This window comes from Balaenoptera musculus, chromosome 7 (genome assembly GCF_009873245.2).
Source record: "Balaenoptera musculus isolate JJ_BM4_2016_0621 chromosome 7, mBalMus1.pri.v3, whole genome shotgun sequence".
NCBI classification, from domain to species: Eukaryota; Metazoa; Chordata; class Mammalia; order Artiodactyla; family Balaenopteridae; genus Balaenoptera; species Balaenoptera musculus.
Window position 1 is genome coordinate 93,959,769 of NC_045791.1, and position 24,176 is coordinate 93,983,944.

The 24,176-nt window shown below is 52.9% G+C and overlaps 1 protein-coding gene across 3 annotated transcripts; it reads left to right on the forward strand.

Moving 5' to 3' along the window:
- The first annotated feature begins 4,357 nt into the window (after window positions 1-4,357).
- Window positions 4,358-24,077, forward strand: PNKD (PNKD metallo-beta-lactamase domain containing). Of its 3 annotated transcripts, XR_005020723.1 has the most exons (10): window positions 4,359-4,720; window positions 17,656-17,771; window positions 17,904-18,016; window positions 18,665-18,723; window positions 19,436-19,528; window positions 19,903-20,066; window positions 20,789-20,875; window positions 21,794-21,909; window positions 22,140-23,031; window positions 23,648-24,077. XR_005020723.1 is itself a non-coding variant. In XM_036859078.1 (9 exons), exons 1-9 carry the CDS (start codon window positions 4,560-4,562, stop codon window positions 22,311-22,313), a joined length of 1,050 nt encoding a protein of 349 aa, XP_036714973.1. In that variant the 5' UTR covers window positions 4,358-4,559; the 3' UTR covers window positions 22,314-24,077. The 3 variants fall into 3 exon arrangements, 2 of the variants coding, with proteins under 2 accessions (XP_036714973.1, XP_036714972.1); XM_036859078.1 differs by having other exon boundaries at window positions 4,358-4,720; window positions 17,937-18,016; window positions 22,140-24,077; XM_036859077.1 differs by having other exon boundaries at window positions 22,140-24,077.
- The last annotated feature ends 99 nt before the right edge of the window (window positions 24,078-24,176 follow it).

The following is a 24,176-nucleotide window of genomic DNA, read 5'->3' on the forward strand; positions in this document are numbered from 1 at the left end:
TTTGTTTTTTTTTAACTTTTTATTCTGAAGTCATTTCAGGCTTACAAAATACTTGCAAAAAAGTACAAGGAGGTCCCATACACCTGACACCTAGCTTCCCCAAATGTTCACTTCTTACTTTTAACTACAGTGTTAGTATCAAAACCAGGAAATTAACATTGATACAATTCTAAAAATCCCTTTACAGTCTTTACTCAAATTTTACCAGTTGTCCCCCAGCGTCCTTTTTCTGGTCCAGGATCATGCAATACATTGGGTTTTAACTATAAACACCATTTTAAAGCTGCACAGATGTTCGCAGAACCTTAACTCTTCCCTTACTGCCGGACCTGTTGGCTGTTTACAACCTCACCATTGTGTACATTTCAAATGATATATTTGGGGCAGATCTTTTGGGCAGGTGGCTAAAAAGGAATTACTGAGTCAAAGGATATGAATATTTTTAAAGCCTTGATGCATATTGGGAATTGCTTTCTAGAAAACTGTACCAGTTGATACCTCCAGAAGTAATGTATAAATACTCATCTTCCCATATTCTTAGAAGCCTTCAGAATTGTATTACTGTCTTTAATCTCTGCTATTTTGATAGATGAAAATCTTATCTCATTGTTTAGCTTGCATTTCCTTGATTCTTTTGAGGTTTAACATTTTTTTGTGTATATATTAGCCATTTATCCCTTTATTAATTGGGGGTCTGTGTTCTCTCATTTATTTAAGGTCTTTATATTTTAAGTAGATTAACTTTTTGACAAATTTGAGACAAGTATTTTCCACAAAATTTTTTTTTTGGCTTTTTCTTTTGTTCATATTGTCTCATAACATAAAGGTTAAATTTTTTTTTTAAGGAACCAGAAGAGTAATTCTTTCCCTTGTTAAGTCTTCAGTTGCTTTTTGTCTGAGTTTAAGAGTAACATATGCCTATTAAAGAAAATTAGAAAAACACTTATATTGCTTTTAGCCCTAGAAAGTCTTCCACTGTCCAGAGATTGGACATGTATTTAATTTTCTTCTAATTTGCTATGTTTTAATTTTATGTCCTTAGCACTTTAATTCACCTGGAATTTATTTTGGTGTATTCTGTGAAGCATGGGTCTAAACTGCTCTTTTCCAAATAGCTAATCAGTTATCTAAGCACCTTGCTTTCAGCACCACTAATAACTAATCTTTCTGCTTCCCACTGTCAGTGTTAGCTATTGCTGCAATAATGCCGCATAACAAGCAAATCCAAAACTGAGGGGCATACAACAACAAGCATGTACTTCTCATTCGTGCCCCTGTGGGCAGGCTAAGTTTCAGCTCATCTAGGCTGGGCTGGCTTCCAAGCTGTGAGTGGGATCAGGTCACTTCCATGTGTCTTTCACTCTCCTTAAACCAGCAACTAACTACCCGAGGGATGTTCTCATGGTGAAAGGCATGGCTACAGAGACCAAGTTCAACTGTAATAGCACATTTAAGACCTCTGCTTGTATCATTCCATTGGCCAAAGCAAGTCACAAGGTCAAGCCCAACATCAGTGGTGCGGGAGAAATATTTCACCTCCATGGAGATGGTGCATAGTCACATGGTGAAGGGTGTGTTTTCAGGGAGAGATGAAGAATTGAGAACCGAAATGCAATCAATCTACCACACCCACGGAAACAGTCTTTCAGGAAACTAGGTTGTGTTAAGATAAAGGCAGAACAGAATCTAGATGGGGACCCAAGGTCAAGAGAAGTTTGTTTTGTTTTAATTTATTTATTTTATTTTTGGCTGCGTTGGGTCTTCGTTGTTGCGTGTGGGCTTTCTCTAGTTGCGGCGAGCGGGGGCTACTCTTTGTTGTGGTGCACGGGCTTCTCATTGCGGTGGCTTCTCTTGTTGCGGAGCATGGGCTCTAGGTGCGTGGGCTTCAGTAGCTGTGGCACGTGAGCACAGTAGTTGTGGCTCGCGGGCTCTAGAGCGCAGGCTCAGTAGTTGTGGCACAGGCGTCTAGCTACTCCGTGGCATGTGGGATTTTCCCGGACCAGGGCTTGAACCCTTGTCCCCTGCGTTGGCAGGCAGATTCTTAACCACTGTACCACGAGGGAAGCCCCAAGAGAAGTTTTTTAGGCAAGGAGATACTCGAGTTTGCTTATATAGAGTGAGAAAAGGGGTAGAGGGGTGAGTGGGCACAGAAATTATTTACCCTAAAAAGCATATTGGTTGAAAGCAAAGGAATTGGAGCTGGGCCTGAGGTTTCCAATAACAACTGTGGATAATGAGAGGAGATCTCAGCAAAGTAAAAGATCTGCCAAACAGAGGCAGACCTTAACCTTGACAGTGCCCCCCAAGCCAAATGTCTGCAAGCAATGAGGTATTATCAGGTATAAAGTGTAGGAGGGGGTGAATAATGAAGCATCAGTCTGGCTGGGGCAGAAGATTCTCATGGGAGAGGAGGTGAAACCAAAGCAGATTTGGAGCAGATTCGTTCTGGAAGTCTTCCAGAACAGGCCGGGGGAGGGGAGGGTGGCTTCCTAGCCCTGCATGAGTCCCCCAAAACACCCACTCTCATTCCTTATCCCCAGCCTTGTCCAGCTCCCTGCATTTCCTAAAATGTATCTTGGATGATTAGCTATAATCTTGTAAATGTGTGTGTAGCATGAGATTAGATTTAGGATTCAGTCGTCTCTGTATCTCTGCAGGCTCATGCTTGAGCCTGCATTTCCTGTTTCACATGACAGGGACTGTGTTTTAATTTCTCAATATAATGCCTGGCACAGCCTTACCTGCAGAAAAGTGTGTTCACAGTGACTTTTGATGAGGTTCTGTAATTCTTCACTTTTCATGTATAGACACGGATTTAGAGACATGCAAGCTCCCTTGGCCCGGAAGGGCCTTCTACAAACTAGCTTGTCAGTCTTCTCACTCCCGCCTCTTTTGCGGCATACACAGGGGTTTAATTCAATTCTATCTGATTTTTGTTTATTGAGAGCCTTTTATGTGCCAGACACTGAGAAGAAGCTGAATTGTGGGTAAGGAGACAGGGAGGGAGCAGGCTATAGCTCCGGCCTTTAAGATGTATGCACATAAGAGAAACTTCATGTCTGGGGTTACTGAATGAAACCCAGGATTAGGTGTTGGGATTACAATTCATTGGGGATAATTTAACCCATCTCTTGGCTTTTTTGGGGCGGGGGGAGGAATGAGGCCTCCAGTTCATTGTGTGTAATGATCCTATACCTCTATACTCTTCACACTGGGGACTCAGTCTTTAGATTCAGCTATCTAATAAGGGTACATCAGAGGGAGAGAAAAAGTGTGATTTGGGGGTCAGGTTATCTAGCCTCTCTCAGGCCAGAGCACAGGCCGAAGCCCGAAAAGCAAGAGAAGAAAACAAGAGCAGTGCCTCCCCTGCTTCCCTCCCCAACTATCTCCCTGCTGGGGAGATAGCTACCTTCACTGTTTGCAGATTTCTTTCCCTCCCTGTGCTGGGCTAGGGCTAGAGCTGGAGCCAGAAAGAGCCCAACCCTAGCTCCAGTTTGCCCAAATCTGTAGATGTCACCACACCTGTCTTTACAATTCCTTCCAACCCACTGACCTTAACAACTTCTAGAACTCATTGGGAAGGCAGCATGGTGTGGAGGGGCGGTGGTTAATGATGTGGAAACCCCACTGGTCTTGGGATACCTTGGGTCCTAGCCCTGCCTCTGCCATCCATTGCTGTATAATCTTGGTCGAATCACTCCCTCAGCCTCTGGGGCCTCTTCTTATCCTTCAGGGCATGGCTTACATGTCACCTGCTCAGGGAGGCCCTCCCCCCATCTAAATTGGCCCTCTCTGTCCTCCATATCATTGCCCCTTCTGTTCGATTTCTTTATAGCACCACAATTTGTAATCACACACAGGTAGCTATGTATGTGTATATATACAAGTATATGTAAGTATAGATAAATACATATATAATTATATTTGTTTGCTTATTTGGTTTGTTTCTCTGCTGGATTCTAGATTGTAGGCTCCAGGAATGAAGAGATTGTGTGTCTTTGACCCTTGCATTCTCAGAGCCTGGCACAGTGCCTGGCACAAAGGAGGACACAGAAAAGTAATTTAGTGAATGAATAAAAAGAATGAATGGCAGCTGACCCATGTGATCTCCCAGGTTCCTTCCAGCTGAAAAAGTTTATGAGGCTACGGTTTCCCGCCAAGAGGCCCATTCCAGGGCCTCTCTCAGAGTTCCCCGTTGGGGGAAGGTGGGAGGGTGTGGGGCCGAGCCCCGGACTCCAGCGATTTTATACCGGGATTAGCGCAGATCAGAAACCGGCTCCGGCCACGCCTCCCGATCGGCCAGCCGGGGGCGGGGCCAGGCCAGGCCGCCTGCAGCCGGGTGATATTCCGGGCCTGCACCAGACCAGGGGCGGCGAGTGGGCGGGTGCGAACGCGAGCCAATGGAGGGGCCGGACCAGAACGCCCCCAGTCCCCCAGCTTGCGGGTGCAGGGGGCGTGGCCCCAACCCCTCAGGTTCCCCAAGTGGGGGCCTGGGCCGAGCCGTCGCCTAGCAACGCCCCGCCCCGCCCCCTGGGCGGCCTCGGGCGCCTACCCCCAGCATGGCCTGGCAAGGCTGGCCTTCGTCGTGGCTGTGGGTCGCCAGCTGCGGGCTGCTGCTCCTGGTCCTCGTCCTGCTCGTGAGCCCCAGCAGCTGCCGAGCGCGGCGGACCCTCCGCAGCCTGTTCATGGCGCGTAGCCAGCGGCTGCTCTTCCGAATCGGGTTCGTGCCGGGCTCCGGCGGGATGCGGGGCTCGGGAAAGCGGTCGCGCTGGAAAGGGGGACTGAGAGGGGTGCCGGGGGAGGGTTTAGGGGTTCTGACGGGGCTAGGGCTAGGGGATCCAGGGCCAGAGAAGAGCGATCGGAGAGGCAGGCTGGAGAAGCCACTGATCTGGGGGGACTGAGGAAGAGAAGTTGGGGGTGGAAAATTGGGCTGGGCTGGGGAAAGCAGTTTGCGGCGGGGGGGTGGGGAGCAGGCCAGGGTAGCCAGAGAAAGGGGGCGTTGAGAGGACATCTGGAGAAAAGAGCCAGATGAGGGGCTGGAGACAAGGGAGCTGGAAAAAGAGAGCAGGTGCAGGAGCCCGGGCTCCCGCCACCCCCGCAAGTTCCTCCAGTGGGCAGGTGCTGGTGAGAAGGCATGTCTCAGACCGTCTAAGTCTCACGTGAAACCGCTAACCCCTTCCATGTGTCCCTGTCCCTCTCCCCATCGCTCAATTCCCTACCATTCAATGTAAGCTCTTCTGTCCCAACAGAGAGTCCCAACTCTGTAGGTCAGTCTGTCCCTTTTCTTCAGTCCCCTCCCCCACCAATCCTGGCCCCAGTCATAAGCCTCAGGCTGTGAAATCCGACCCTAATCACTCAGCCTGACTTGTTGCTGGTTCACTGACCTCCAATGACTTTTTCCTTTCTGACCACCCCCCACTCCCACCCCAGTCCTCATTCTTCCCTTCCAGCTACTTCGACTCCTTCCTGGGCCAAGCAAGGTTGGCGACCAGCCCTGTTCTGCCACAGAAACACTAAGAGGCAGGGAAGGAGCCACAAGAGGAAGGCTTCCTAGGGTCTCTATCCCCTTCCCATTACCAGCAGGGCCAGGGGGCAGGACCTTAGGCCCCAGTTGAAGGACAGTGATGTTGGGCCTGGGAACTATGGGAGCCCTGGCCCCAGGCCAGGCTCGGGGGAGGACCCAAGCCGGGAATTTCCTGAGTTTCAGAGAAGACATTGTACAATTCACCCCTCCTCCCCTGACCACCCCAGATATCCCAGAAGCTTCACCCCTAGGATTGTGCTCGCACTCACTCTAAGACAAAGAGATATAAGGGCCCAGTGGGGGGAAAACTGGAAAAACATAGGTTGGGGGGTAATCTTGCACATGTGCCTTTTGGGGCATTCGCATCTCTAATAGCCCAAACATTGGTCACATTCTCAATGATGCTCCAACTAAGTCACCACTGCTCTGCATTAAAATAATGAGATTTACAAATATTCAAATATCTGCATATTTAGGATTAAAAAAAAATTTCTCCTTACAACATTTATAGAAATTTTATTGCTCTATTTGGGGAGGGATTTTTAAATCTACTTCCAGCTTTCAAAATTGGTAACATTGAAATCACACAAATGGCCTGAGGAAGTGAAAAATAAAGGTTCCACAAGAGACTGGAATCAGAAGTCCTGAGATCAAAATTCCCAAGGTCGCCACCTCAGAATCCTGAGGGTTTGGCTATTCCTAGAACTTGGGGTCTGGGAGTTTCCAAATCCTCAAACTTGGAATTCTCAGAGAGCTTCTTTGGAATTCAGTATTCTGTGGGCTTTCCTGTGGCTGGATTTCAAGGTTGCCTTGGAACCAACTCCCCAAATTTGCAGAGCAGAAGGGCGTGCCTGGAATCAGAATCCCAGATCCTGCCCCTCCAGGGTCTGGGAAACAATCAGTCCAGTCCCTTGGGGGAGAAGCCACTGGCTGCTGGGAGGGACAGGGGGTGTTAGCAGGAAACGGTCTGAGGGAAATGGGCAGGTGTCAATGCTGTGAGGGTGCCTCCAGGAAGGATGGAGAGGGAGGGGGACAGGATGGGTCAGGACATGATGGGAGGGGCAGAGCGCATGGGCACACTCCACCCTAAATGTGTGGCTGAGAGGACCACAAGTAGAGGATTCTACTGGAGGCTGGAAAGTGGATGATGGAGATAGGAAGCAATGGCTGGGAGAGGAGTCGTTGTTGATGTTATCATTAATAACAATACTCACTGGTGTTTGACAGCGTTATTAAGGGCTTTCCTCAAACATAACCACCATTGTCTTGGGATGGGGATAACTGGGCGCAATGGAGGGTTGATTTGGGCTAGCCTGAGGCAGACACACACATTTGGGACTCTGCGGGGCCTGGGAGGCAGCGTGTAGTAGTTAAGCATATAGCATGTGGGGACAGACAATCTGCTTTTGAATCCTAGCTTTTGTGCCTTAGTAGCCACGTGACCTTGGACAAATAACTCAGCCTCTCTGTGCCTCAGTTGTTTGCATCTGTAAATGGGCCTGGTGATAGTGCCTATCTCACAGGGCTCCTGTGAGGAGCAAATGAAATTCTACATAGGGCCTGGCTTGTAGTAAGTGCTCAGGAAATGTTAGCAATTGCTCATTCTATAGCATGAGGGATGGGTGGGAGGGAGGATACATGGCGGTGGGCCATGGCTCCTTCTGGAGCTTCCTTTGTTTTTTTTTAAATAGGCGCCCAGATAGCTTGTCAACTTCCTTTTTTTTTTTTTTTTTTTGGCTGCACCATGCGGCACGTGGGATCTTAGTTACCTGACCAAGGATCGAACCAGTGCCCCCTGCAGTGGAGGCACGGAGTCTTTTTTTTTCTTTTATAAATGTATTTACTTGTTTATTTATTTTTGGCTGCGTTGGGTCTTCGTTGCTGCGCACGGGCTTTCTCTAGTTGCGGAGAGCTGGGGGCTACTCTTCGTGTGGTGCACGGGGCTCTCATTGCGGTGGCTTCTCTTGTTGCGGAGCATGGGCTCCAGGGTGCGCGGGCTTCAGTAGTTGTGGCACACAGCCTCAGTAGTTGTGGCACACAGGCTCGGTAGTTGTGGCGCACGGGCTTAATTGCTCTGCGGCATGTGGGATCTTCCTGGACCAGGGCTTGAACCCGTGTCTCCTGCATTAGCTGGCGGATTCTTAACCACTGCGCCGCCAGGGAAGCCCGAGGCATGGAGTCTTAACCACTGGACCACCAGGGAAGTCCCTCACTTTTTTTTTTTTTTTTTTTGGAGCTTCCTTACATGCTTCTACTCCTGTCTTCCAAGTCTATCCTGCCCATGTACCCATCAGGAAATCCCACATCCCTTCATTCGTTCAGTGACCCCCCCTAACTGCCCTGGGTCGAGACTGTGGGATCACTGATATGAGCGGAGTCTGGTCGCCGTTCTCAAGGAGTCGGGGAGAGGAGCATGTGAAAAGGGACCCTAAGTGGCAGGAGGCAGGGCATGACAGTTTCCCCCAGGAGGAACAGGATGTGCCTGAGGAGGCTGGGATCCGGAGTGTGTGCTCCCCTATGTGTGCCTCCTGCTTCATGCCTCAGTTTCCCTTTTGCCCCTTTGCCTTCTCAGTGGTAGTTGAGGAGGTTTGAGTAGAGAAAGGGCCCCTGAGCAGAGCCTGTCTGCAGGGGGTGGGGAGGGGAGGGGGTGAATGGGGAATTAGGCTGGGAATGTCTTGAGAATGTCTGAGAAAGTGGAAAGCGCCTGGCCTCTGCGGATGGACAGCCCTAGCTGACAGAGCCTTCCCACTCTCCTTGACCAAGTGCCCTCTTCATTCCTAAGCATAGAGGATCTTTCTTGAACCTCCTGACCCAAGTGAAACCAGCTGTCCCAGGACAAACCTTGCTTGCTCCACTTCTGAAAGAGGAAAGCCCTTCTCTGGGGCCAGTGAGGACCACTGGCTTGATTTCAAAGGGTGGCAAAGGTCCTGAGCTGAGGACCCTTGAGTGAATGACCCACCTGCTCGTGGCCTGAAGAAAGGCCACATAGAGGCAGTGGTCTGGGCCATCCACAGCACAGCCTGCAGGAGGGGAGCAGGGAGGGTCCTTTTCCTTTCTGCAGGCCTTGGGACCTTGGAGAGCTGCAGTGTCGCCATCTACAGCGGCCCCTCGGCTGGATGGCTCCCAGTGCCCCCTTCCCCAGGCCACGTTGCCTACAGAACGGAGTCCACACCCCTCACCCAAAGGGGCTCTCCCACACCCCCTCCAGACCCATCTTCCCCAATCCCATCTTCCCCAGGCCCCGTGCTCTTGCTGTACTTCTGTCTGGGGCCTGCCAGGCCTTCCTCCCTGCGTCAAATTTTGTTGCATCAAAGCTCGTCTTCAAAATATATCCAAAACCTGAGCACTTAACCCACCTCCACTGCTACAACCCTGGGCCAACCTGTGGTCACCTCTCACCTGATCTCCTAAACTGACAGCTCCCTTCAGCCTTTGTACCCTCAAAGCACTCTCAGCATAGCAACCAGGATGAAACTGTTAAGACTGAAGTCAGAAGTGTGTCACTTCCCTGCTTAGATCCCTCCAGAATGGCTCCAAGGCCCTGAGTGGCCTGCCGATCCCCAACCTCACTTGTTTTTGGAATGCTCCTCACCTTGCTCATTGGGCTTCGGCCACACAGGCCACTTTGTTGTTCCTCAAACACTCTGAGACAGTCTGACCTCCAAGACCTTCTGTCGCTGTTCTCTCTCACTAGAACTTTCTTCCCCCAGATGGCCACATGGCTGTGCCTCTCTTCCTTCAGGTCTCTGCTCAAATTTCACCTTATTCAAGAGGCCTACCCCGACCACCCTGTGTAAAAATAACAAGGCCCCCATGCCTGCACTCTGTTACTCTACGCTGCTAGGTTATTCTCCGTAGTACATATCACCACATGACATCCTATATATCGACTTGCCTGTTGTTTATTGGTTTTCTTTCCCAGCCTGAATATGAGCCACATGAAGGAAGAAACTTCTTTCACTACTGTATCCCAGCTTCCATAACACTGCCCGGCACAGAGCTGGCCCTTGTTAAACGGCTTTTTTTTTTTTAAAACATCTTTATTGGAGTATAATTGCTTTACAATGGTGTGTTAGTTTCTGCTTTATAACAAAGTGAATCAGCTATACATACACATATATCCCCATGTTAAAGGGCTTTTAAATGAATAAATAGCTTGGCCCAAGTGCCATCTCCTCTACGAAGCCTGCCCAGCCTCCCCAGTCAAAATTCATCTCTGCCTCCAGTGACCCCTGGCACTGTCTTCCCTCCTAGAGCCTTCATTGCATATTCTTGCTCATTCTTGCATTAGGTGTTCAGAGGTGTGATTTCCCCACTGGACTCCCACAGGCCTAGCCCAGGGAGCAAGACTGAATCAAGAGGGCCTGGGATTAGGGTGAGGGAGGGAGGGGGGGAGTGGGGAGGGGGAGCCCAAAAGAACAGACCAAACCAAACAAACCCCAGGGGCCTTGTCTGGGCAGGTGGCCTGGGATTTCAGGCAAGGAGACAGAAATAGTCCAGGCCTCCTGCCCAGGACCGAGATTCGGCAAAGAGGCCGCCAGCAATGCCTGTGTCTCTGGTCCTCCCCAAGAGCCCTCAGCAGCCACTCTTCCTCCCCCCTGGGAAAGACGGTGAAGGCTGGAGAGGGCTGCAGTCTGCAGAGGACCATACCCGGGATGGGTATGGAGACAATAGACACAGGCCCTGTGGTCTCCCGCTCAGGCCTGTGTCTTGACCTGATGCAGGTACTGCCCCTCTCCTGGTCATGGGGAAATGGTCCCCCTACCCGCCAAGGCCTGCTGGCAGCTTCAGGAAACTCTCACTCTCGAGGGCCTTTTTAGCTATCTCCTTATCTTCAGTTTCCTCAGTTTTGAGAAAGCACAGAGCAGCTAGTGGCTCAGTTTGTTCCTGAGGGGCCTCAGAGCAGGCTGTGCTCCAGTAGGACTCTGTGTCCTGGTGGCTGTCCAGGTCCCTCAGCCCTCAGACAGGCATTTCCGGTTTGGTTTCATAAAGACTGCCTGTCACTGGTCAGATGCAAAGCCTGGGAAAACCTGAGTCCCGGGGGTACAGGAGAGGAGAAGCCAAAAGCACCCCCTGACCAGAGAAGCCTCTCAGCCTGGGCTTGTCATCCAGCTGGTAGAGTCTGGGGCCAGGGCCTAGCTGGGACAGACAGCCCCCAGGCCTCTCTCAGAGCTGCCCAGGATGGCAAGCCTGCTCAAGGGAGGAGGGGGAGAAGAAGGGCTTCATTGTGTGTTCTCCACAGCCAGTCAAAAGAAGGGGGTGGGGAGGGGCTGTGTCTCACTGCCCCAGCTGTCCCTGGTGGCCTCCCACGGGCTGGAGGTTCAGGCTCAGATACCAAAGACACCACACTCTGGTTCGGCGAGGTGAGGAGTGAAAGGTATGCCTGTGGCCCTCACTGGGGTGACGGGTGCTGTGTCCTGCAGCCCCGACCCGCGGGGAGGGCCCTCAGGCACCTTCAAGGCTGCCCCAGGCCTGCTGCCTCCACCCCAGCCCCGCCCTGCAGAGTGGTTTTTCTGTCTCCCAGCTGGGTCCCAGAGGACCAATTAGGAAACTTTCTTTTCTTTTTGGTGAGGCGACAGTGGGTAGTTCCGGGCCCCAGAACTGCTGAATCAGAATCCAGGAGGGGCGGGGGGCGGAGTGGGGGTAAGCAAAAGAGGAAAATGTTGGAATCTTTTTGTTTCACCAGCACTACCAGATCGTTCTGATGCATTCTGGCACATTCTGACCCTGCTTGGGGACCCCGTTGCGGGGCGTTTGAATTCCACATCAGGCCCTGGGGAGGTCAATGTCATCTTGTAAGTCACGTGAACTTCCTGGACTCATATGCTCGTTCAGAGAGGAGGAGCACTTGGGGTTTTTTTGTTTGTTTGTTTAATTTTATTTATTTTTTTAATTTCTGGCTGCGTTGGGTCTTTGTTGCGCGCGGGCTTTCTCTAGTTGCGGTGAGCGAGGGCTACTCTTTGTTGCGGTGCGTGGGCTTCTCATTGCAGTGGCTTTTCTTGTTGAGGAGCACGGGCTCTAGGCACACGGGCTCAGTAGTTGTGGATCACAGGCTCTAGAGCACAGGCTCAGTAGTTGTGGTGCACAGGCTTAGTTGCTCCGCAGCATGTGGAATCCTCCCGGACCAGGGCTCGAACCCATGTCGGCTGCATTGGCAGGCGGATTCTTAACCACTGCGCCACCAGGGAAGTCCTGTGCCCGTCACTTTAATACCTGCACGCCTGGCCATGCCCTGCCTTTTCTGGTCACTAAGCCAGCATTTTGTGGGTCCCAGTTCTGTGCTGGGCTAGCTGGGGGCAGCCACAGGGGTGCAGAGGAGCCACGAGGAGCAGGCTGGTGACTGCCTGCCCCCTGCACGGCGCTGATTAGGGCTCTGGGTAGAAGTTGATAAGGCCCAGCCACTGCAGGGCTCACCTGCCCCTGCAGGCACAGGGAGAGGCTGAGTGCCCCAGATGGAGCAGGGGAAGACAGCTTTCTGCTGGGACAATCATGAGCTGGGTTTGAGACCAGCCCTGAAAGATGCTTAGGGTTCTAGTAAGTAGAAAGGCCTGCAGGATATTCCAGGCTGAGACCTGCGGGAGCCAGGCAGGACTGTAGTTCTGAAATTTTAATGAGTTGTTTCAGGCATTCAGAAGAAGATAGATAGTATAACAATCCCCCCACCTCCCAGCTTAAGAAAGAAAATATTACAGATGCTGTGAAGCCCGTGCCCACCTCCCCACCCACCTTCTCCCTGCCCCCGAGGAAGCCCTGCTAATGTGCGTGTTGACTATCCCCTCAGCTGCCTTTATTCTTTTACTATTGATACATACGTCTCTATCCCTAAACAATACCAATGATGGTTCTGCATGCTTTGGCATTTTAGATAAATATTGTCAGGTTATCTGTTTTCTCCGTGGCATGTCTGTTAGCTCAATATTATGTGTTTGAGCTTTGTGCAGGCTGAGGGTTGGTGCTCTAGATCATTCGCTTTCCTGGATGTATGGTTTTCCATGGTCTGAACAGGTCACTACTTATTTATCCACTGTGCTGTTGACAGACATTTAGGGGTGTCTGATTGTTCACTCTTGGGACACGGGGTTTTCACTGGGCCGTACGGGAGGAGGCGGCAGAGACTTGCCTCCTCCCAGTCCACAGAGGGCCTGACTTGGGGTTGGACACTCTCCCATCAGCAGTGGGGAGCCACTGAAGGCTTTTGAGAAGGAGCAGGATGCAGTCAAAGGAGGTGCTTTAGGAACTTAAACGTTTGCCAGAGGTTTGCAGTTTGGTTCAGGGGCAGAGAGCTGGATGAAGGAGGCTTTCGTAAGGGCCTCACTGAGAGCTTCTAGGGCCTGTTCCCAGGGGTGAGCCCATGCAGGGGAGGTGGGTGGAAAGCGAAACTGAGAGGAATCCTGTCTGGGTCACCTACACTGGGGAAAGGGTTAGATGGGCGGTCAAGTTGTGTAACTAGGAGGATGACAGGGCCTTTCCCAGAAAGAGAGGCAGTAGGAGGAAGAGCTGACAAGCCTGGTTATGGACCCTGGTGATTGTGACACAGCCGAACGGCTGATGGAGGAGGAGCCGGAGCTCAGGGACTTGAGAGAGTCATGAGAAATTCATTGTCAGGGAAGGACCAGGCCTGGAGAGAGTGGCCCAGCGCCACTAGGTCCTCAGGCCCCTCCCCCTGCTCTGCACCGATCCAGACCTCAGGCCCACAAGGGCCACCCCGGCCAGCACAGATCTCGGGTCTGGCAGCCATCCCCGCCTTTCTCCATCTCCAACATCCCCTCTAGGCCAGGCCCTCGTCATCTCCCCCACTGAGTGACTTGGTTCCCCTGCCACCTTCCACTCAGCTCCTTTTCACTGTACCTTCTGCACAGCAGCTGAGCGAGCTCTTAAAAAGGGAAGTCAGAACACATGCTTCCCCACTTTAAAACCCACCAGCAGTTTTCCACCTCCTCTCCGTGGCCTGGCGCCTGTGCACCTTGCTGACCCCTTCTCTGGCTAGAGACTTCGAGGCCTCCTGGCAACTCCTAGAACGTGCCCTACTCGTGCCTGCCCCAGGGCGCTGGTGCTACGCCCCCCCAGATAGTCTGCACTGCTGTCTCCCTCATCTGTCTGTTCCCTGCTCAAGCGTCGCCCTCAGAGAAGGGGCCTTCCCCGACCACCCTGTCTACAGTAAGACCATCTTCCTTTCCCACGACAGTTAACGGCTTGCATGTCAATTGTTTTGATTTCCGGTTTGGTGTCTGTTGGCTGCTCCTCTCGCTATGTTGGCAGGGAGCCATCTGTCTTGCTCTCTGCCGTCTGCACCCTGTCCAGCACGTGCAGTAAGTATTTGCTGGAGAAAGTCAATGAAAGAGCAGGGCCTTGTTTACTGCAGCTTCTTAGTGCCCAGTCCCTGCGCTTGTGCATCTTCATCTTCCCTGGAGCACAAAGCACATATAATAAGTATCCAATAAGGGAAGACAGGGAACATTTACCAGTCCCTCCCAGATGTGGACGGCCATGTTCTAGCAGCTATGAGGGGTGCCCGGCTGAATCTGGGAAGGAAACAGCAGTTGCTAAACACCTTCCACCTGTCAGGCCCTGGAGAATGTTAGCATTTGTCATCTTGTTTTATGTCACTGAATCCTCACACAGATGAGAAGCCTGATCTGTGAGACCATTGACTTGCCCAAGGTCTCAGACCAAGGATGGGCCAAGCCATGACTGGAACCCAGACCTTTCTGTTGCCAGAGCCCCTGCAGTTTCCATAAGCCTAAGTAGGAAGAAATGAAGTCAGGAACAGGACTCCGGGCATGGATGCAGGGTGGTGTCCGGGCACAGAGGAAAGGGTGATTTTATTTTCTTATTTATTATTTTTAAAATTTTCATTTTGAAATCATTTCAGAGTTGCAAAATTCGTACAAAGAATTCCCGTGTACCCCTCACCCAGCTCCCCTGAATGTTAACATCTTTCATAGCCATGGTATAGTTATCAAAACCAAGAAATCAACGTCCATACAAACTAGTAACCACTCTCCAGACTTTACTGAAATTTTGCACACTGTCCCCCTAACATTCTTTTTCTGGTCTGGAGTCCAATTCAGGATATTTAGGTTGTTCCAACCCATCCCCTCTGGCTGGGCATCTCTGCTGTGCCAAGTCTTTGTTAGTCCGGCAGCACAGCAGGGAGAAAGGAGAGAATCAGCAGCTCCCACCAGCTCTCACCCCCGCTCCGGGTGTTTGGTACCTCTCGCTTGCCTGTTCTTGGTGCCCCTTCCTCAGAGTCTCACATGGCCTTTCCCTTACTTCTTGGAAATGTCACCTCCTCAAAGAGGCCTTCCGTGACTGACTACCAGATCTAGAATAACAGCTCCTGTCCTCATTCTCTATCCTCTTGCCTTGTTTATTTTGTCATCTTCACTTGACAGTATGTTTATTGTCCTGTTTGTCCCACTAGAATATAAGCTGCAAGAAGGCAGGGACTCTGCCTTACTCACTGTGTGCCCAGAGCAGGCTAATAGCAAGGCCTCACTAAATACTGTGGAATGAGTGAAAGTAGGAAGTGGCTGAAATGGGTTTAAAAATAAAACAAAAACAGGGCCTACGAAAAACAGACATAAAGACACATAAAGGATGGCAAGGGGCTTCCCTGGTGGCACAGTGGTTAAGAATCCGCCTGCCAATGCAGAGGACACAGGTTCAAGCCCTGGTCTGGGAAGATCCCACATGCCTTGGAGCAACTAAGCCCATGCGCCACAACTACTGAGCCTGTGCTCTAGAGCCCACGAGCCACAACTACTGAGCCCATGCGCCACAACTACTAAAGCGCACGTGCCTAGAGCCTGTGCTCCGCGACAAGAGAAGCCACCGCGATGAGAAGCCTGCGTACTGCAAAGAAGAGTAGCCCCCGCTCGCAGCAACTAGAAGAAAGCCCACGTGCAGCAACGAGGAACCAACGCAGCCAAAAATAAATAAATTAATTAATTTTTTTAAAAAAAGGATGGCAAAACCCCTCCACAGCGCGTCTAGATTCCCAATTGATACAAGTGCATGGGCTCACAGAGCTGGGACAGCCATGATTCACCTTCAGCTAAACTGTTTCCACCAAATTGTCATGGAAACATGCTTGGTTTTGATCAAATTGTTTGCAGACAGGTCAGCTTGCTCTTCCCAAAGGGGACTGAAGAGTGCCTGCCCCTGCTGCCTCCCCGACACAAACACAGTAAGCCTCTGTAGGGATTTAGGGCCCTTTGTCCACATCCCCACCTCAACTTTTCTGTCTCAGGCTTAATCAGCCAGAACGCCACCCCCTTTTCTGACTGCCTTGCGGTGTAACCCTGAGCACTGACCGACCCCAGCCACACCCCAGCCTCAGTACCTTCCCAAGAGCAGAGGGCCTGAGACCACTCCCGCTCATACTCTGCAGCGCCCAGTGTAAAATGGAATTTGGAGGCTGTTGCTCAAAAGGCAGGAAAGAGGTGCCACGTAAGGTACTAAAATATAAAGCCTTTCCTTTCTTCTATGATCTCTCTCTTGACTTGCCGACTTGCTGTGATGTTTTTAATTTGCTACTTAATGTCATTCTGAGTAGAGGAATACTTAAAATCTTAATTGTTAGCATGAATTATGCCATTCATTATATATCATGCAGTGCCACTTTTAAATGCAAATATAAGAACATTTAACTCATTTGTGGGATCACCGAAACTACATAACACATTTCTTAGCTTGTACGTGGATATGTGTTATGTTCTGACCAGAACGGTGGAAATGTGGCACCGAACTAACTCAGCTGTTTTTATTTCACTTCTTGACACGTGTACATTCTACCGGCTCTCTCTGCTTTCAGCTTACTGGTGAGCGAGAAGGGCTGGAAGGAAAAGGACAGATTGGTTGCCTCTTTCCCTTTCCTTCCGTAGCAGCATCATTTGCAGCATCAATGGTGGGATCATACAGGGAAGTAACATGATAAGAAAGGATGTGGTAGGATTCCTTGATCATTTGTGTTTCTTAGAACACCATTGCCTTCTTGATGCATTTCAAGCAAATTCTAGTTTGAACCCAAAGTGTGGCTTACGGGCCAGCCAGTGCCCACCCCCCCAACCCTTTACTCAGTCACAGATGTACACTCACCTGTATTCACTTTGGGTCTTGAATTCCCACACATAGAGAGTCCACCAGAATTCTGTGCTCGTGGCCATTGTGAACATGGTGTGTGAGGGGCAGCAGGGACGGAGCAGACACATGTCCTGTGATGTTATGTGTATCACCTCTGCTCGCATGCATGTTCCATTGTCCCATCAGACTTCACTTACAAGACACAAGTTCAAAGAGAAAATAGTTAAGAATTTCAGGATGGCAACAGCAGAGCATCATACCAAGTGTGGGGCATTATGTGACTGCCGGGTCGCACACCTGTGAAGCCAGCCCTGCGTGCTGGCATCCTGTATTTGGGGGACTCTCTCACTCGCAAGTCCCCTCTGTTCCTCGTGCCCCCTTTTCACTGTGTAGCCTGGGATGGCCTGGAATGGGGGCAGGTGGAGGGAGGGAGTGTGGTCAGCTCATCCAGCCTCACCACTGCCTGCTTCCTCCACCAAACAGCCAAACAACCTTCTACACTTTCCCTAAGTAAACCCTGCTGTCTGCTGCCTCTGGGCCTTGGCCTATTGTTTCCTCTACCCCCAGTTGTTCTCAGAGTTGTGGTCCCTGGGTCAGCAGCATCAGCTGGAGCTTGTTAGAAATGCAAATTCCCGGGCTCCACCGCAGACTGGCTGAGTCTCAAATGCTGGGATCGGGCTGAAGAATCTGGTCTTCAGCAAGCCCCGGGCATGACTGCGACACACCGCTCCTCTTCCTGAAATACTGTTCCCACCTCATTGCGGCTTCCTAACTCCTATACTCCTTTCACTGAGTAAACCCCTCACCCTCGGTTCTCTTCTATGAATTCCTCAGCTCACATCTCGCCTGGTGAGCTTAGGGGTGTTTCTGTCTCATTCTCCATCTTGTCCTGAGTACTGAGCAGGGCAAACAGTCAGCACACGATAAGCGGTGGTGGAGTTGCACTGACTCAGGGGGTGACTGAGGGAGTGGAGACGTGGGACCTGGGCTTCACGGAGGGTCTGGGCTCGAGGGGCAGGGCTGAGCACAGACGTCCCGTCCTGCAGGTACAGCCTGTACACCCGCACCTGGCTCGGGTACCTCTTCTACCGCCAGCAGCTGCGCAGGGCTCGGAATCGCTACCCCAAAGGCCACTCCAGAACCCAGCCCCGCCTCTTCAATGGTGAGCTCTGGCCACCCCGGGCCAGCATCGCCCCAAGCCGTGGCCACCCTCCAGCCTACTCCCCATCTCATACCCCCGACTGCTGGGCTCCCCGCCCCATCACCCCACCCACAGCCCGTCTTTGTTCCCCAGGAGTGAAGGTGCTTCCTATCCCCGTCCTCTCAGACAACTACAGCTACCTCATCATCGACACCCAGGCCCGGCTGGCTGTGGCTGTGGACCCTTCAGACCCTCAGGCCGTACAGGTGAGGGGAGGATGGGGTCAGGGGTACCTGGGGTCACCTTGAGGACTGGCAGCTTCTCCTTGCTAGAGAGAGGCTGACCCTGCCCTCTGCCAATGGGATGTGCCCCCCTCCACGTGCACTCACACACAGACGCTGACACACATGTACACAAAGAGACTCCCACAAACACACCATGGGGAGGGGGTCAGTGTCAGGGCATGGCCAGGGGAAAGGGGGAGGGCAGCAGTGGGGGAATCAGAGCCAGAGGGCAAGTGGTGCCTACCCAGGACTGTGGGTCTAGGGAGTTTCCTTCTGCCTCTCACTCTCTGTGGCCCCCTTTCTGACCCTCACTCTTCTCTCCTCGCCTCTGTCTGTCGTGTCTGGGCGTCTTTATCATTCCCTCTTGTTACTTATTTATCTGTGTGTGCGTGTGTCTGTGTGTCTACCCCCTCCACGAATCTCCCTCTCCCCTGTGCCCAGGCTGGGGCTCAGCTGCCCCCCTTTACCCGGCCCTCTCTTCCCCACCCCCTTGTCGTTCTCTGGCTTCATCGCCTCCTTCTCCCTCATCCCCCCCTGCTCTCCTCTCCTCTCTCCTCTCCATCCAGCACCCACGCCCCTGTTTCCCTCCGCATCCTGCTCCTCAGTCTCACTGCCCCCTCTCTCCCCTAGGCTTCCATTGAAAAGGAGGGCGTTAACTTGGTTGCCATTCTCTGCACCCACAAGCACTGGTAAGGGGCTGAGGTGGGAGGTCTGGGTGCAGATCATCTTCCCTGGCCGGCCCCTGCCCCGGCTGGGCTTGCCAGGACTGCGTCCCGTGAGAACAGGCTGGGCTGAGAGTCAAGAAGTCAGGATGGGTGGACACCGTCCTCATGAGGTCACTGGGGCACCAGCAGAGAGGGAGGGGGAGGGGCGGGTCTCCCACTGCTCTACTTATCAGGCTTCTGAAGCGCCAGAGGAGGGCAGGGCAGGCATTTACCTTCCATTCCGTGTGGGCAGGTGTGCCGGGCATGGGCAAACCTTGTGATCTCTTCCATCAAGGAGGTTATAGTCCAATAGGGGAGACAGCCCCGTATGAAAGTGTACAACGATGACAAACAATAACAACTGTGACAGTTGGCACAGGGTATGGGGGCAGGGGCGCCAGGGAGGGTGTGATCGGATCCACGTGGAGGAATTAGAGGCTGATGACCCTGGAGCTGAGAGTCCAGAGGATCAGTTGGCATTAGTTGGTGATGCGGGGAGGGGTGGCGAGTTGTTGGGACAACATTCTGGGCGAGGGGACAGCTTGAACAAAGGCCAGAAGAGGTGTGGACAGCTTGGTTCAGTCCAGAAGCCAGGAGTCCCAGGGCTCAGAGGCCTGGAGGTGCTTGGGGAAGAAGGAGGCAGGAGGCCCAGTACAGTTGCCCCTTAAAGGCCCTGCCTGTCTGTGCCATCCTACAGGGACCACAGTGGAGGGAACCGTGACCTCAGCCGGCGGCACCAGGACTGTCGGGTGTATGGGAGCCCTCAGGACGGCATCCCCTACCTCACCCAGTAAGTCCCTGACCCAGGGATGGGATGGCCCTTGTGGGCCCTTCCCCTCACCCTCCATCCTTTAGTCACATGTTTCAGGGGTATCAGCAGGTGGATCATTTGCTGATGCCCTTCCTGGCCCTTAGAGAGTAGATCACAGCCCATCTGAAGACTGCCACTGCCCATCCCCCAACTAATCCAGCCATAGTCCCCAAAAGAGGAAGCAGGAGGGCTTGGATCTGAAGCCCTGGGCACTGGGGGTGCCTTCTCTCTCTGGTGGGGAAGCCCCCCTCCTGTACATCACCCATTCCCTTGGGCCTGGGCAGGGTGGGGGAGGGAGGATCAGCATGGCACAAGCTCTAGTGCCTTCTCTCCACTATTGCCTCACTTCTCAGTCCCCTGTGTCATCAAGATGTGGTTAGTGTGGGACGGCTTCAGATCCAGGCTCTGGCCACCCCTGGCCACACACAAGGCCATCTGGTCTACCTGCTGGATGGGGAGCCATATAAGGGTCCCTCCTGCCTCTTCTCAGGGGACCTGCTCTTCCTCTCTGGCTGTGGTGAGTCCCCCAAAAGGGAAGAGGGAGGAGGGGGGACAAGAGGGAGGGAGAGAGGCCAGGGCAGGGGCCCAAGGACAGCCACAGCTCCACGCAATGCATGAAAACATTGGTTTCAGTACACATGTTGCCTTGGCAGTTACTCCCACCTTTGTTACCTCGATTTTTCTTTTATATCCTCATGACTTCCCGCGGGGGATGGACAGAATGAGACGATGCCTGTAACTGAGTAGAGACCTCAAAGGGTGTTTGTTTCCACTGGGTGGAGCCTGGTTCTCTGATACAGTGACTGGCAAGACTAGTTACAAAAACTTGAGAACCCCTGAGTGAGAGGGTGATCCTGTGGGTGGGAGGATCACAGGTCCCAAGGTGCATGGAGTGCCAAAGACAGCACAGGCAAAGAAAGAAGTGCTCTATGGAAAAGAGCAACCCTATATTGAGTGGGCTTGGAGCCACAGAACTCAGCCTGAAGGTTCTGCACCCCCTCTCTATCCACATGTCAATATGTGCAATGAAGGCCTTCAAATGGGCTCGGTTGCGGTTGAATATTTGGGCCCAGCTCCCAGAGGGAGGGAAGGAGTAGATGCCAGGGAAGTGGGCATGGCAGGGGCACGGCTGAGGGCTGGTGGCCAGCCCCAGCTGTACAAGCTGGTCCCCACCCTTTTCATGTACCTTACCGTGCTGTGTGGTTCTTGTACCTTACACATACCTTCTGACCCTACCAGGACGGACCTTTGAGGGCACCGCAGAGACCATGCTGAGCTCACTGGACACCGTGCTGGGGCTGGGGGATGACACTCTGCTGTGGCCTGGTGAGGTGCCCCTCCCTCTCCTCCTAGCCCCTCACACCCCCAGAGTCCCAGCCGACTCAGCTCCTGGCCCAGAGGGGACACAGCTCCACCTCTGGTGGCTCCTGGGAGCCAACTCTAGCAGTGGGGGCAGAGCTCCCTTCTGTTTGCAGAACTGGCTCTGTAAGGCCTCTGCTTCCCTGGCAACCAGCCCACAGTCTCTTGGGAGCCCTGTAGGCCCCAGAGCATCCCTGGGAGATGGCTGATTTTTCATAGCCAAAGCCTAGAAAAGAAAATTGCCTTTGCTTAATGAGCAAAGAGGGGCCTTAAATCCACTCTGCGTGGATCATTGCCTGCATCCATCATCCACACACTGCACGTCCATCATCCATATGCACGTACATGGAATATCCATCCATCCATACGTACGTGCATGTGTACATTGCATATCCATAGTTTCTAAAACACATTTACTCATATCTCAGTTAATCCTCAGAACATATATGCATCCATTCATTCATTCGACAAATACTTTATTGAGCACCTAACGTGTACCAGGCCCTGTTCCAGGCACCAGGAACACATAATTTTATAGTGGCATTATTATTTTCCCCACTTGCCAAAGGAGAACATTGTGGCTCAGAGAAGTGCCATGACTTGACTGAGGTCGCACAGCTGGGCAGAGCCAGATGGGCTAGAATGCAGGTCTTCTGGCTCCAGGTCTGGTGGTTTTCCCCCCTGAACTGCTTCTGCCTCTTCACTCGTGGCTGACTTGTGCCCACATTTAGAGAAACAGCTCCATGTGGTCAGGGCTTTTCTGGAAGCATTCCCCCTCCTCCCCAGTCGTCAGGTACCCATAGGCCTGTGGGTGGGGAGGACTTTTTCTGACCGTACCACCCATCTCACTCGGCCCTGTGTCTTGGCCCCGATGGCCATCCCTAGGCCATGAGTATGCGGAGGAGAACCTGGGCTTTGCAGGCGTGGTGGAGCCTGAGAACCTGGCCCGGGAGAGGAAGATGCAGTGGGTGCAGAGGCAGCGGATGGAACGCAGGAGCACGGTGCGGGACTTGGGGTACAGGAGGGGCCGAGGGCACTCCTGAAGGAGGTCTCATCCCTGCGGGCCCTGCAGGGCCCTGCAGGGCCCTCTCCAGAGCTCTGACATATTTGGCACAAGGGCCTTCCAGTGAGAACTTCTGGACCCTGGGATGGGGCGGTGCGGGGGGTCTTCCCTTGTTGGGTCTATTTTCCAGATTCTCCCCACCAAACCCGGGTGCCTCTCCCCCCACAGTGCCCGTCCACGCTGGGAGAGGAGCGCTCCTATAACCCGTTCCTGAGGACGCACTGCCTGGTGCTGCAGGAGGCTCTGGGGCCAGGTCCAGGCCCCACGGGAGACGATGGCTACTCCCGGGCCCAGCTCCTGGAGAAGCTCCGCCAGCTGAAGGACCTACACAAGAGCAAGTGACCCCGCCGCAGCCCAGCCTAGCGCCCCCACTGTGGTGGGGAAGCCACCCATCATGGCCCACACCACACCTTCCCTCTCACTGCTTCCACCACCGCCTCCATCAGCCCGTCAAGCAGGCACCACTCCCCGACCCGGGTTGGGGGAGAGGAGGGACAAGGCGATGAGACCCTGAGACCGAGAGGAAGGGGGCTGACGGAGGGCTTGGAGACTCCGTGGGGTGAGGCTGAGTCATTGAGGGCAGAGCTAATCGGGAGCCTCCCCTCCTCCCTTCCCCTGTTCCTGTGATGGCAGCGAGGATGAGGAGGCCTCGCTCTCACTGTAGCCTCTGAACTCAGGGCAGCAGGAGCCATGAACAGGTTGAGTCCATCTTCCCCCTCCTCTCATCCAGGGTTGGGAAAGAAACTCACTCCCTCAAAGTGTCCTGACGTGTGGTGCCTTGGAAAAGTGGTCACTCAGAGGGGCACCTGGGCTCTGGTTTACTGAGAGCCTGCCCCTCCTCCCCCAGCCTCCCTGCTCCGCCTCCACCCGGCCCCCATGAAGGCATTTTTCAAACAGAGCCATTTCTGAGAAAGAGGAAAGGGCTGGAAGCCTGGCTGTGGACAATCTCTGCCTCGGTGACTCCCCTACTGCCTGGAAGGCGGAGGATCCTGGTTGCCAAGGAAACTTGACCTCAGGCTGAGGAGACACCAGGAGGCTGGGATTGCAGCCCCACAGTCTTGTAGGTCACACATGCTCCCTGCACAGCTGGCCTGGTCCTGCCCGCTGGCCTCTGCCCCTGCCCTGGGCCAACAGGGCCCCTCCTCCCCAGGGGACCAGAGAGCCATCGTCCACCAGGGCCACTGTGGTTTTCTCATTATGGCCCGTATTCTTAGGAACTCCTGCTTTATCCTCAACCCTTTCCTCTTTTAGTTAGTAAAGCCATTCATCTGGCCCTTTGCAGTTGGCCAAAGACATTCCCAGGTCATTTCTCATTTGGCCTTTGGCCCCATCATGATGGGAGCAGGGGATCAGCACAGCAGAGAGCGGAAATCAGAAGTCCGGGAGCGGACAGCTCTCAAATGAGTGGCAGCTTCCAGGACCCCAAGCCTGGGCCCTTCCCCTCTGTTCAGCCCTCCCTCAGCTCAGCTCCTCCTCTGGCCTTGGGTCCAGTCCCTTTGGGACTGCAGTGAGGACTCCAATGGTCCTCAAGCAGGCATGACTTGGGTCAGCCAGGAGCCTTCTCTTCGTGGGTGGAAGCCTTCCTTCCCTCGGGCTCTGCTCTCCTCTGGGGCGCCTCCGAGATGTCTCCTGCTCTCAGTTTCTCCTCATCATCCTGCCTCTGCCTTCCTCTCCAGCCACAGCCTCTGGAACCAACTTCAGCAATACCGCCAGAATAGAGCTCCCCCACCTCAAGACATGCAGTTCATGCCTCTGTGCCTTCGCTCATGCTGTTTCTTCATAATGGAATGCCTTTACCCTGCTCCTCCTGCCTTGTCTGCCTGGCAAACACCTATTCGTCTCTCACAATCCCCCTCAAAGGCCCCCTCCTCCAGGAAGACCACCCCCATACCCCTCCCCCTCCAGGCTACCTCTCGTCTTTGTAAATGCTTCGATTGTGGCACTTATCATACTGTATTTTAGTCGTTTACATGTTTGTCTCCCCTTCTAGACTGTGAACCCTTCAGGGCATGGACTGTATCTTATGCATCTCTGTATTTCTGCGCCTAGCACGGTGCCTGGCACACAGTAGGCGCTCAATAAATGTTGAATGAATGAATGATTTAACTGAGGCTTGATCCCTCAGTGGGCTTGTCTTTATTGCTTGTTCCGTTTTCCTGTCTGGGTTACAGTTCTTGCTTACTTGGAGTGACTGCTCTTCCAGAG